The sequence below is a fragment of the Canis aureus genome, chromosome 21 (genome assembly GCF_053574225.1).
Source record: "Canis aureus isolate CA01 chromosome 21, VMU_Caureus_v.1.0, whole genome shotgun sequence".
Taxonomy (NCBI): domain Eukaryota; kingdom Metazoa; phylum Chordata; class Mammalia; order Carnivora; family Canidae; genus Canis; species Canis aureus.
The window spans coordinates 38,297,243-38,311,373 of NC_135631.1; the positions used below are offsets into that span (position 1 = coordinate 38,297,243).

General features: G+C 36.1%; 1 protein-coding gene across 3 annotated transcripts in view; it reads right to left on the minus strand.

Moving 5' to 3' along the window:
* PHTF2 (putative homeodomain transcription factor 2) overlaps positions 1–14,131 on the minus strand; it is a 108,822-nt gene that overhangs the window by 6,740 nt on the left and 87,951 nt on the right. For all 3 annotated transcript variants that reach the window (XM_077863889.1, XM_077863890.1, XM_077863891.1), the window contains 4 exons: positions 8,810–8,938; positions 6,522–6,794; positions 6,171–6,302; positions 3,475–3,561 (listed from right to left, as the gene is read on the minus strand). In XM_077863889.1, the coding sequence (XP_077720015.1) occupies positions 3,475–3,561; positions 6,171–6,302; positions 6,522–6,794; positions 8,810–8,938 (621 nt within the window). The remainder of the gene's footprint in view (positions 1–3,474; positions 3,562–6,170; positions 6,303–6,521; positions 6,795–8,809; positions 8,939–14,131) is intronic.

Genomic DNA, 14,131 nt, shown 5'->3' on the forward strand with positions numbered 1-14,131 from the left:
TACTTTTCAGAATTAGGAATCTCCACTGAAATTCACCAATTTGGTTTCTGCAGCTGTTGATCCTGAAAGAGCTCAAACCAGATTCAGGGAATTTCTAAATTATAAATCTTTGCAGTCCAGGGATAAACTATATTGGTTATGGCATATTTATTGTTACTAAGTTGCTGGTTTCATCTTGCTACTACTTTGAAGTTAACAAGAAAAATTAGTTCCTATTTCCCATTCTCACACTCTCTCTCTGGCAATTGATACCAAGATCCTGTTAGTCACTTAAAATAAGGAATATTCCCTTTTTCTACCCCCTATTCGCTAGATGTTTCGTGTAGGATTAGAATTAGCTGTTCACTTGAATAATTGGCAAAATTCAACTGTAAAGCCATATGGGTCTACAGGATTTTTGCCAGTGGCAAATTTTAAACTATTGAATCAATACCGTTTTATAGTTACAGGTCTCCTCAGGTTTTCAATTACTTTTTGAGTCAGTTTTAATAAATTATGCACTTGTACAAAATTGTTCACACCTATGGTTTCAACTTTAATGATATAAAGTAACATATATTGTTAGCATTCTTTAAAAAACTTCTCAACTGGGCAGCGTGGGTGGCTCAGCGGTTTAGAGCTGCCTTTGGCTCAGGGCGTGATCGTGGAGACCCGGGATCGAGTCCCACATCAGGCTCCCTGCATGGAGCCTGTTTTTCCCTCTGCCTGTGTCTCTGCCTCTCTCTCTCATGAATAAATAAGTAAAATCTTAAAAAAAAAAAAACCTTCTCAACTGTGCCAGTAGCTTATTAATGCACCTTTTCTTTTTAAATCTTTGTTATTTGCATGTTTTAAAATTTCTAAACACATGAGTTTTTGTGTAGCTGTCACTGTTTTCTACTGTAACTGCATTAGTTGGATCAAAGGGTCTGTATAGTTTCAGCTGAGGATTACTTTATGTCCAAGTACACGGGAAAGTTTTATAAACTGTCCTTATGCCTCAAAAGAAAATGTGTTCTTGGATTCTAGAACAAAATTTTAATATTCTTGTTTACATATATATCTTCATTATATTCTGAAAAAATGTGTTGAGACCTCCCAATGAGGTTTTTTCCTACAATTTCTCACCTTAGTGCTATTGATTTTGGCTATCTATACATACATTTGACGTTATATTACAAGGGAATTATTAGGTCTTCCTGATGAATATCGTCTTTTTTGTCAAGCTTCCCTTTATCCCCCCATTGTACTTAGACTACCGTCCATTTCATCTGATATTAATGTGAACTCACTGGCTTCCTTTTGGCTAGTATTTGCCTAAGGTATTTTTCTATCCTACAATCAAAACCTTTCAGAGTTATTATGTTCTATGTGGCTTTTGTAGATAGGCATAGAAAGGTTTTATATTCATAGGAGTCAGACCTACTACAGGATGTACTTCAGGAACATGGAAATTATACCCAAAAGAAAAGGCGGAGATGCAATAAGGAATTCTGAGTACAGAAATCAGTCTTTTCCTCTTGGGTGCTTTTATGATTTTTCTTTGTTTTTGGTGTTCTGCAGTTTCTCCAAATCATGTCTAAGTGTGGATTTACTTTTATTGCTTCTTCTCCTCCTTGTTGTGCTTTCTAAATCTGAAATTAATGTTTTTCATCAATACAGAAAAACTCTTAGCCACTATCTCTCCAAGTACTGCCCTCCTTCTCCTTCCCATCTGGAACTCCTACTGAGTATTTGTTAGATTTCCCGTATATATGTCTCAATCTCCTTTTCATATTTCCATCTCTTTATCTCCATTCTATATTATGGATCTTCCATCTCTTTCTTTTTAAAGATTTCATTCATTCATTCATTCATTCATTCATTCATTCATTGAGACACAGAGAGAGAGAGAGGCGCAGAGACACAGGCAGAGGGAGAAGCAGGCTCCATGCAGGGAGCCCGACATGGGACTCAATCCCAGGTCTCCAGGATCCCACCCCGGGCTGCAGGCGGCGCTAAACCTCTGCGCCACCGGGGCTGCCTGCCCCCTCTTCCATCTCTCATTCATGGTTTTCAGCTGTCTTCAATCTATTTATTGTTTAGTGTGTTTTAAATGTTAATAACTGTATTTTTCTTTTCTCTGAAGTCCCTCCAGTTCTTTTTCAAATCTGTCTGTCCTTTTTTCCTAGTGTTACCTATGTCTTTATCTTATAGTTCCTATCTGATCAGTCTATTATCTGACATAGCCGGAGATCTAATCCTGCTGTTGGTTGATTAACTCACTCATGGTGGACTGTCTCTTCGCAGTGTTTTGAAACCTGAAGGGGCTTCATCTGTGGAAATCCTAGGAGGCCTAGGTTGAGGTCATATCCCCCCAAGAACAATCTTGGTTTTGCTTCTGCCAAATACCCAGGTATCCAGGAACCTAGGACCACTTTTCTTATTAACTTCTTGATACAGAAGTTACAGAACAAGATCTGTAATGTACATTTTGAACCCGGAAACTACAATAAAGGCAGACCTACAGTTATATATTCTTAGAAGAGAGACCTACTCCCTCCTATTCTTGTCCGAGTCCAGGCAGAGTCAGATGGGCTTTCTTACTGTCCTCTGTGCCGGTGAGCAGACGGTATTTCTTACTTTACCTTCTCACCGGGACTGTAGTTGTTCAAGGGGCAGCATGTATTAGGAGGTATGTAGACTGAGGCCTCATTTTCTGTCCTCTTGGCACAGAATCTCAAGTCTCTAGGATACTAAACTAAGATTGACCATGTAACCTCATCTTATCCAAGGGCTGCCCCAAGCATTAACACATACACTTAATTGCTCTGTTTTTAAATTTTATCCTTAGTTTTGGCCCCTTACTGTCTTATAAACTCAGATATGTATATAATATGTATATAAAAAAGCTTATATATGTATATTAAAAAGCTGAGGTTTTTTTTTCTCCCTCCTCCCCTCCAGCATTGTACAGTGCTTTAAAGCAGAAGAATCTTCAGGTAATCTAGTATGTCATATTAAAATGGAAGTTTAATTTTATAACCTAGAATATCCTGAGATATTTTGTGCTTCTTGACTAATCTTGGCCAATGAGTTCCTTTTTAGAGCCTGAGGCAGTTAAGTCACAGTGACGATTCAGATATAAAATGAAAGAATTAGTGCTAAATGTGAATAAATCAGAGATTCATGAAAAATGGTCTGAAACAATCCCATAATTCTAGTCACTCATATGTTTGTTTTGGGAAATAAAGATAACCAAGTGAATGGCAGATAAAAACTAATTCCTATACAGTCAATCAACAGACATCTGAGAACACTAGCCACTGTTCATGACATAGATTTGAATTAGACACATATATTTATTCTATGAAAAAAAAACTGGAAAAAAGCCCATTTTAAAACTTATATTACTAGGTGTATAGGTACTTTGGTTGTTTATTAGAAAGCCTTCTGGAGTTAAATAATTATAAATGCGATTATCTAATTTCTACACATTGGAACAAGTCAACTCACCTGGGCACAACAGATAAACACAACTGATATAGTCAACAAGAAAGCAGATGAAACTATTACATCAACTGATCGCTGAGGACCTCGACGCTGGGGAAAAAAAAGGGAAAACATTTTTAAATATATTTACTAATTAGCAGCTAATTCCATGCTTTCAATTAAAGTGTTGATCCATCCCTGCAGGTTGATCAAAGCTTACAATGTTGAAAATATACCTAATTTGTCAGATGAATTTAATTACAAAGTGTTACTATTTCCTGAGGATTGGCAATACAGTGTAATGAGGAATATATAGCACAGAATTCACGGCGTAACTTCCACATTTTTCATTTAATTTCAAACAGTCATCATTTATTCAACAAATGTTTCTTGAGCACCTGTTCAGAACGAGGTGCTGTGTTAGGTACTGGAAATAGAGCAGAGAGTGAAATAGACATGGCCCTATCTTCACAGGAGCTAGCAGGGAGCCACACAGCAAGCTTATAACCACAGCTATATGTGATCGGTTGTAATGAGCGCTATTAAAGGAAAGGTAAAGGATGCTTTGAGAAAACTGGTAGGGAATTTGTTGTAAACATGACTTCCTTAGGGAGACCTTTCCAGGCCCGCACTCCTAAGTCTCAATTACGAGTTAGGAAGATCTCCCTAATAAAGTGTTATTCATGCCAAAATAAGATGTCAGGGTATGATGGCACATGGCAGCATTCCTGGCAGAAGGAAGGGCAAGTGAGAGCACAAAACAGGAAAAATACTATCGCATTCAAAGAACTGAAGCGGTCTAGTGTGGCTAGAATGGAGAGAGGAAAGTGCTTCAAAATGAAACAAGAGAGAGAGGCTTTCCTCAAGAGCTAGGTCACGAAGGGAATTACAGGCCTCGTTCAGATTTTGTTCTTTAGCTTAAGAGCAATGGAGAACCTCCAAAAAGTTTTAAGAATTATATGATGAAACTACATTTTGAAAAGATCACTGGTGGCAGACTGAGGAATGTATTGGAAGGAGGAAAGCTGAATGCAGAAAGGCCAGTAACAGGCAACTACAGCTATAAAAAGCAGATGACTGACGGTTTTAATTAGGGTGGCAGATATGGAAACAAAGAAAAGTAAATGGACCCAAGATATATTTTGGAAGTAGAAGGGGTGGGAAATGGTGATAAGTTGGATATTGGAAATGCAAGAGAGGGAAGTAAATATCAAAGATAATTCCTAGGTCTAGGGCTACATGTTTCCCTTGTTGAAATGTAAGCTCCTAAAGGTAAGGACTTTCATGTTATCAGTAGTGGATATTACATGGTTAACATTAAATAGAACAATGTACAAAAGAATGTAACACCAAGTTAGAGTTGATAATGAGGAATTACAGGTGGCTTCTTACTAAGCCACATAACAAAGATCATATCCATCCCTCCATACGACAGGAAAGTCACACTGAGCAAAATAATCCAAGCCAATTTTTAGCATTTCCCAATGGAGTCTTACAAGTTATATCAATGAAAAGAATAATGCATTTTTTAAACAGAAGGGTAGACAGTGCAAACCTTTTTTTTTTTTTTTTTTTTTTTTTTTTTTTTTTTTTTTTTTTTACTTCTTTCATTGTTACTTCAAAAAAAAAAAATAAAGATCTAGGTTTATTAGAGGGTTTCTGGTCTTTGGGTCAACTTTATTTAAGACCTGATTACGTCATGCATAATGAAAATCACTGTGTCTTAATGCAGCAAAGAAATAATCCTCAAAAGAAGTGCTTTCCTAAACCTAATTCAGATGTTTCCCATTTCCCTCCTAAGTTTTTATATCTTACTTCTATAATTAGGAAAGTTATTTAAAAAGATTAAAGGAAAAGAACAGCATGAAAAGAATGACTTAGAATTGCAAGCGAATAGTAATAGACCACTTCAGTGAGGCTAAACTCACCGATTAGTTTTTTTAATTCTTTTTTAAGCAGTGGGCTCCCTCTGCTGGTTTCTGATAACCATTCTAGATAGAAATAAAATCTTTAAGCTTTCTAATGAGTAAATGTGGTGAGATTTATGAAGAAAAGATAAATGTCAAACCTAAAAAAACAAATCATACAGATAAACAAACAACCAGAATCAGACCTATAAATACAAAGAACAGACTGATGGTTGCCAGAGCTAAGGGGGATAGGGATGGTCAAAATGGGTGAAGGGTAGTGGGAGGTACAGGCTTCCAGTCACAGAAAGAATAAGTCCCAGGAATAAATGGCACAGGTTAGGGCACATAGTTTATGGTAACTGTATTAATGCTGTACGGTGACAGGTGGTAGCTACTATACTTGGTGGTAAGAACAGCATAACCTACAGAAAAAGTGAATCACTATGTTGTACACCTGAAACTAACGTAATATTGTATGTCAACTATGCTTCCGTTAAAAAAAATTAAAAAAAAGATACATTTAGAACCATCTGATCTTGGAAAAATCTACCTAAAATGTATTTAAGCCGTTCAGACCTCTGGTGTTTTACTCTAAAGAACAAGTTAAACATTTATTTCGGATTTCTGCATATGGATTAAAAAGAATACTAAGTATGGCCACATAGTACCATGTTAGTACACAGGTAACTATACATTTAGACATACATACATATTGATAAAAAGACTGAAACTCAAAAAAAAAAAAAAAAAAGACTGAAACTCTCAGAGGAAGTTAGCATGTTAACAGTATTTTTATCACCAGCATTCTACCTTAAGATAGGACCGGAGAGAGAGCCACATTTTTATATTCTGTACTTTCTTCAAACGGAAATGAGGAACTTCAGATTTTCGAGCTCTCCTTGCTGATGTTAAATGTCCAAAGAGTTTTGCAAAAAGTAATCGCTAAAAAAGATTAGGATAGGATTAACTTTCAAGTAGATTACCACAGAAAAACAAAAATTGACAAAATATGGCTCGTTATGATTTTCTTTGGTTAAGTACTACAAAAACAAAACAGGAAAATAGCAGATCAAAATGATTTAATGAAATACTAAAATACTTCAGAAATTCTTTAAATATTATGAAAAGTATTCTCTATTCTGAATTTTGTACTATACCCACCTGTTTATAAGTTCTTTCTGCTACACAGAGCAAAAAAAAGAAAATCCACACTAGAGACACACGAACCACAAAACTTATTATAACCATAGAAAGAACTATGACATCTTCATTAGAACCAAATGCAATCACATAAAGTTCTGAAGCAGAATGTGCTGTGAGTTGTTCCAAGTCTGTAGCTTGGGAGAGTCGGAAAACAAATGGAGTTAAACCCAGGATTAGAGAGATTGCATTTCCAAAAATCTGGTATCCTATTCCTGGTATATGGTTGTTCACCTTTATAGAGAAAGAAAAAAAAATTGTACATAAATTTTATCTACAGCAAAATGAATTTCTATTAAGCATTATCCCATTTATAGCAATATGAAATCATTTTGTTAAAATCAGTTTTAATACGTGAATTATGAAATATAAATTTATTCAAAGTTTGAAGTATATTACAGTCAAATTGTAAGTCATTAGGTCTTCAAGCTTTTTTTTTTTTAAGATTTTATTTATTTATTCATGAAAGACACAGAGAGAGAGAGGCAGAGACACAGGCAGAGGGAGAAGCAGGCTCCATGCAGGGAGCTCAATGCGGGACTTGATCCCAGGACTCTAGGATCACGCCCTGAGCCGAAGGCAGGCACTAAACTGCTGAGCCACCCAGGAATCCCCAGGTCTTCAAGTTTTTAAAAATAGATTATTGGATTTTTTTTTAAAGATTTTATTTATTCATTCATGAGAGACACACAGAGAGAGAGGCAGAGACATAGGCAGAGGGAGAAGCAAGCTTCCTCTTCCTGCAGGGAGCTCAATGTGGGACTTGATCCCAAGACTCTGGGATCATGACCTGAGTCAAAGGCAGACGCTCAAGCGCTGAGCCACCCAGGCATCCCTCATTATCAGATTTTTTTTTTAAATTTTTTTATTTTTTTATTTACTTATGATAGTCACAGAGAGAGAGAGAGAGGCAGAGACACAGGCAGAGGGAGAAGCAGGCTCCATGCACCGGGAGCCCGACGTGGGATTCGACCCCGGGTCTCCAGGATCGCGCCCTGGGCCAAAGGCAGGCGCCAAACCGCTGCGCCACCCAGGGATCCCCATTATCAGATTTTTAATTCACTAAATAGATGCAAAAGAATGAACCATCTTGGTCTTACCTAGATCTGGAAAAAAAAAATTCTATGTATGTCATTATTTCAAAAGTTAGAAATATTCAAAAATACTTCAGTATTAAAAAGAATGAGATCTCATTTCCACTTAAACTTGGTTCATAAAAAGAAAAACCAAGAGTTTTATTTGACAAACTTGCAACTTGTGTTTTCCTTCAAAGAGTTCAAAATACAAATGGGTATCTCCTTAAACTCTCAAACCATTTTAGAAGAGAGAGTATGTTAGGGAAAAAAATTAAGTAAGAAAGAGGGGAAAAAGGAATTATAAAAAAGGAAATTGGAAATTTAAATAATGGAAAATAATAAGACTGGTAGGAGTATGAGGGATCTTAAATACCAGCTAATTTTTTATCATCATATTATCCATTCTGTAAATGACCTGCTAGTTCACAGCTGTTAAGGAATGGAGCACCAACTATATCCAAATCTCCAGAGACTCCTTCTGCATATGCATTAGGAAGGAGATCAATTTCTAGCACGGTTACTTTTAATTTCTGTCCTCCATGAAGTATGCACAATAGTTCTAACACAATGAACAAAAGACAAGAAATTTAGAATGGGAAGTTAAATTATGACTAGCTGTCCAGAAGAATCAGATAAAATTTAAAAAGTGTAATGATCTGATAAAAGACACAATTTAATAGGAACTGAAATTAAAACCCTTACTATTTGTACTCCACCTCCTCACACTGCTCAAGATTTTCACACCACTAGCTGCATCACTTCTATATATTTAAGTGGGCAAGGAAGTATCATACAAATATTTTACTTTGAATTTTGAGAGTACTAATAAATAAATGAAGCAGGAGGGATGATACAGGAGAAAAATAAGCCTTCAGCAACACTTGTGTATCTAGTGCCTCCTCAGTCTGATCCATAAAAAACAAAAGAAAGAGTAACATAAAATAAAGAAATTTTACATTGTTTCATCTAATCTTGGTTAGAAGAATGAAAACATTAAAAGATGACAGTGGATTGGTGAGAAATCACCATTTAAATCACAGTGCCAAATATACATAACTTCTTGAAGTTGAAGAAATAAGGTTAAGTTGTAAATATAACATCCTAGTAATTATTTAATACATAAATAACCAATGTCTTATTCTTGAACTAAAAGAATAAAATTTAAAAACTCACTCTGTTCATTATCATTCCACTGATTTCAAGCACAGACATGTCTGCTTTCTTACAGTCATTGCCTTCCCATACTATAGCACTGATTTTTTCTAATCCTGGGTGGGAACTATGCAGCCAGGGCAAATGACTCTATAAAAAAGAAACAGAAATCAGTGAATACATTTATCACATCTCATAAATAAAACATGTGTGTGTATATATATAAACTACACTAAAAAACAAATTGATGAATACATTTATATTTTATAAATAGAACACACATATACATATTTCTCTGAATATGGGTATATGTGTATTTACAAATACTCAAAATCAGTGACTCTAGAATTCTGTTAATATTAATTAGCACATACATTAAGCAGATGGCATATGAAATTACACAGTCATAAAGAAGTTAAGAACCTCCTATAACAGGTATTAGGCAAACTAATTGTTCAAAAATCCTTTAAAATGTATCAGCAAAAGCACTTAGTTGTCAATTTGTCTACATAGCTACGAATATGCTCCTGTTCCAAGACAAATGGATATCAGTTTGTTCTTATTACTGACTCTCCAGCTTATAGTCATTCAATACAAAAGCAGATGACAGGTATGGCTTAAACCTCTTTGAAAGATGAAACGGTGATACAATCTCATCCTGAAAGAGACTCTCCCTCACACCCTCAGCCTCAGTATCTGATTGAGTTACTTTTCTGATATTTTAATCTAGAGATTCCCCAGAGGATTAACTTAACTTTTTTTCCCCCTTAAATATTGCAAATAGAAGCATATGGAACTATAAGTACTCTCCCAAGAATTAAGCACCTCTCAGTTTTTCAAGGAAAAGAAAAGAACAATTGAGAGTGTTAATACACAGGATCAGATGCTTAAGTTTGGGGTGTTTGGTTTGTTTAGGTTTATATTTAAAAAAACAAAACTGTGGAGCTCCTGGTTGTCTCTTTTGGTGGAGTGTGCAACTCTGGATCTTGGGGTCGAGAGTCTGAGCCACACATTTGGGTGCAGAGAGTATTTAAAAATAAAACCTTTTAAAAAATAAATAAAAGTTCAAAATAGGATAGTCGGGATTAAAAATAGCAACAAAATGAATACAAAACTAATCTTTACATTATCAGACATAAGAGAAGTTAACATTAAAAGATGAGACCCCAAATGGATGAATCTGTTTATGTTACAAGTATTGCTATTTTTATAATTTATTTCATTAAAATAACTTCTAACAATAAACAGAAGAACCTACTATAGTTATATTCATCCTTGGAAGAACAAAAATGTGATTAAAATATGGTAAAGATATGTATTTGAAAACTTAAGGAATATAATATTTTCCTGTAGGGAGAATAAAATTACATTGATTCATTTTGATTAAAGATATAATACTTTAATAGTATGTAAGAAAACAGAAATGGGTAGTTATTAGCATTCTGACATACATTAATTTTCTTTATGTAAAGCTAGATACACCATATTTACTATAAATAGAATAAACAGTGATGAATAATTATAGACAAACCATAATGCCAGTAGCCATATTATTGGCAAGGCTCTTTTACATTTAGTTTATTTGACTATGAAAAAGTTTCCATTAAAAATTTATCTTTTCCAAAGATATAATATTTTAACATACATTAACCATCAAAGCATATATTTCACTACTGGAGAGCCTTAAAAACTGTAAGATACTAGTTATTAACTATTCACTTAATTCCACAAATGAATATTCCACAAAATATTCTAGCTAGGATAGAAGTAATCTGTGCCAAAATACATATCAAACTTTCCATGGAAATCTAGTTAATTATGAAACAGAACAGAACTGAAAAGACAGAACAAGTGGGAGAAATTGAATGCAGAATGTAAAGTCTGAGAGGTGAGGTTTCAACCACTGATTTACAGGCTTCTAATCTTTTTAAACTCTCAAGTCTGTTAACAGTAAATTAATGGCTTCCCAATTACATGAAGCAAGGCTTATCAAGAAAGTCTACCTAGAGACAGAAATAGAATTCAAGAAGCTCTTCACCCTCCTTCCAAAAGTATTCATTTTGCCCAGCTACCTTTGCAGTTGTTTTAACTAGTGTCTGATATCATCTTTCTGTTTCTAGAAAGCCAGAAGGCAGGTGAAAAGACAGCAACCAGAAACTGGTGAATTTAAAGAGTTAACTGAAAAACAAACAAACCACCCTGTATCTCTGTGTGTGAACATAGATACACCCTGAATCTGTGTGTGTGAAATATATTCTGAAACAACAGTCTTGTGGAAACATGCACTGCCTACAGTGTGTCAAGAAGAGCACTGCAGGAAACACTTTTTCAAAAAGGCTCAAGGAAAACATCAGGGCAAATAATTCTATTTCAAAAATCTCAACTACTGCCTGAAAACCTTAACACTTAAATGGTGGTACGTTTTATTTCAAGTAAATTCACCATGACAACTGCTTCACTGGGGTTTCTACCTGTGGGAACTGTACCCATGAAAATTTGGCTTTACCTACTGAAAAATGAATCTCACTTGAATATGGCCTCATACTTTATTATATACTCAGCCATGACTAGAGGAGAGCAATTTTCTGCTGTAGAAATGTTTCAGTGATTATTGCCAAAGAAAATAAAATAAAACAAAACTACAAATTTGGTAACATCCTGACTAGAACATCCTGACTAGAATGGATGGATACAAATGCTCAGTTTCTTCACAAGTTGGGATTTTGCAGTCTCTATGGTGGGCAGAAAAACGGCCCTCCAAACCTAATACAGACTTTAGTCATAAGAGAAAAAAACTGGTAGCTTTGCATTAAAGGGAGCTAATTTCCATTACATGGCTACTATTAAAACTGAAAATATAAACTTATTTTTTAGAAGCCTGAGAATAATAAATGTGTGTAAAATCATGTCTTGAATTCAAAAGCAATAGCAATGTAAGCCTATGGTACTATAATATGCAGAGTGGAACATTAAAAATCTTACTAAAAAAAAAAGCAGAGTGGTATGATAGATTTAGGGCCAATTTATTCTGTATAGCATGCATTAAAAACAATTTGGCATGCTTTGAAAAAAAATTTATTTCCTTTCACTCAATCTTTGTTAAACACCTACTATGTACTAAGCGCTGTGTGAGTCAGCATGAGGAAAGAACACATGGTCCCTGCTTCTATGCTTTTTTTATGGAATCACTGGGAAAATAGCTCTGTGGCATTTTCCTAAACTTCAATTCCAGTTATTATGCTCAGTGAGGTAGATGAATATCCCGATGACTCATCCAACACCCTATTCTCATGGGCTGTTCATTGTTTTCTTCACTTCTTAAATTCCAGTAGACCTTCAGCTACTCCCATGGCCACAGCCTGAACCTTGTCAACACACCGAAATGTTCGACTTGCTCGACTTCTGAACTAAGTCTTCAACCACAACTCCTTTTTTCAGGTGTCTCAAATCTTCAATTCTAAAACCCTTCTAAACACACCTATCCTTCAATCCATCTGTCCCTTCTTGGTTTCATTTCCTTCTTCAAACTAAGAAGTCTGGATTCTTACCATATCCATTACTCCCTGGCCTCTCCTGTCCCCTGAGTAGCAACTATTTACTGAGCACCTACATTGTGTGACTCTGGTGCATTATTTAGTTCCAAGCTCCAATTTTTCTCATCTATAAAATAATTATATAAATACATTAAAAAATGCACCACAATGTCATAGGTTGTGAGAATTACATGACATAATGCAGCAAGATTATTTTGCACAGTGCCTGGCAGATAGTGAATGCTTTTTGAATGTTTGCTATTCTTGATTACCACAACTGAACTCCAGAGAGTATCACACAACTGTGTGGATTGGGCAACCACAAATTCCTGGCTTCAGATTCCAGCTAGACCCTCAACAATGCGGCAGTGTGACGCTAAATACATGCACACATACTCTCCATTTCCCACAAGTGATAACTTTGAGCCTTCATCACCATCTACAAGCCCCCAGTCCTATCATCTCTCTTATCGTTAATAGACCTCCTGCACCTTCATCATTCTACTCTATGCACTTCTCCTCTTCCTTCTATTTCAGCAAAAGATGTGTTCTCCTTCCTACTGAAGGCAAAACTTCCTAATTATGCTTCCCCTCCAGAATCATAAGAAATCTCATTCAACAACTTCTTCTCTTATAGCTCTTCCATCCTTCCCTCCGGTTTTCCCTATGTATACATATACACGCTCAAGTGGCTCACATCTCAGGGTAAGGGGACCAAAACATTTTGTCAATTCTATTTATCTTTTAACAATGTTTATGGCTTAATTTGTGGCCCCAAATTTTAAAATTTTAGGATATTTGAAATTTATCATTTTTGATATTTGTGTTTTTGTTTTTTTTTTTATCTTCTTTAAAAAATTCTTCTCTTGGGGCGCCTGGTGGCTCAGTCAGTTAAGCAGGTGACTCAGTTTCAGCTGGTCATGATCTCAGGGTTGTGAGACTGAGCTTGATATGGGGATTCATGCTGAGCATGAAGCCTGCTTGGGATTCTCTTTTTCCCTCTCCCTCTGCCCTGGAATATATTTTTGTATGTGAAGAATCATTTGACCTATAACTATATACAGAAGAGTCCATCCTTTCCCCACTGGCTGTAATGCCACTTATGTATTAGGGATCCATATAAACACATACTACTTTGGGGTATTTTATTCTGTCCCATAGGTCTATTTTTGTATATGCTGCCTTGGTCTGCTTGGGCTGCTATAACAAAGTATCATGGACTGGATGGCTTACAAACAACAGATAGGGCAGCCCCGGTGGCTCAGCGGTTTAGCGCCGCCTGCAGCCCAGGGCCTGATCCTGGAGACCCAGGATCGAGTCCCACATCAGGCTCCCGGCATGGAGCCTGCTTCTCCCTCTGCCTGTGTCTCTGCCTCTCTCTCTCTCTCTCTGTGTCTCTCATGAGTAAAACAAAACAAAACAAAAAAAAAGAAACAAACAAAACAAAACAAAACAAAACAAAAAACAAAACAACAACAACAAAAAAACAGATATCTATTCCTCACAGTTCTGGAGGCTGGAAGTCCAAAGATCAAGATGCTGGCAGATTTGGTGTCTGATGAGATCCTACTTCCTGGTTCACCTCCTGGTTTTTATAGTCAAAAAGACTAAACTCTTTTTGCTGTAACCTCACATGGTGGAAAGGCCAAGGCAGCTCTCTGGGGTATCCTTCCTAGAGCTCTACCCTTATGACCTAATTACCCCCCAAATGCCCCATCTCCAAATACCACTACCTTGGGCATTTGGTTTCACCATATGAACCAGTGGCTGGGAGGGGGTGGGCACAAACATTATGCAGTCCATAGCATAC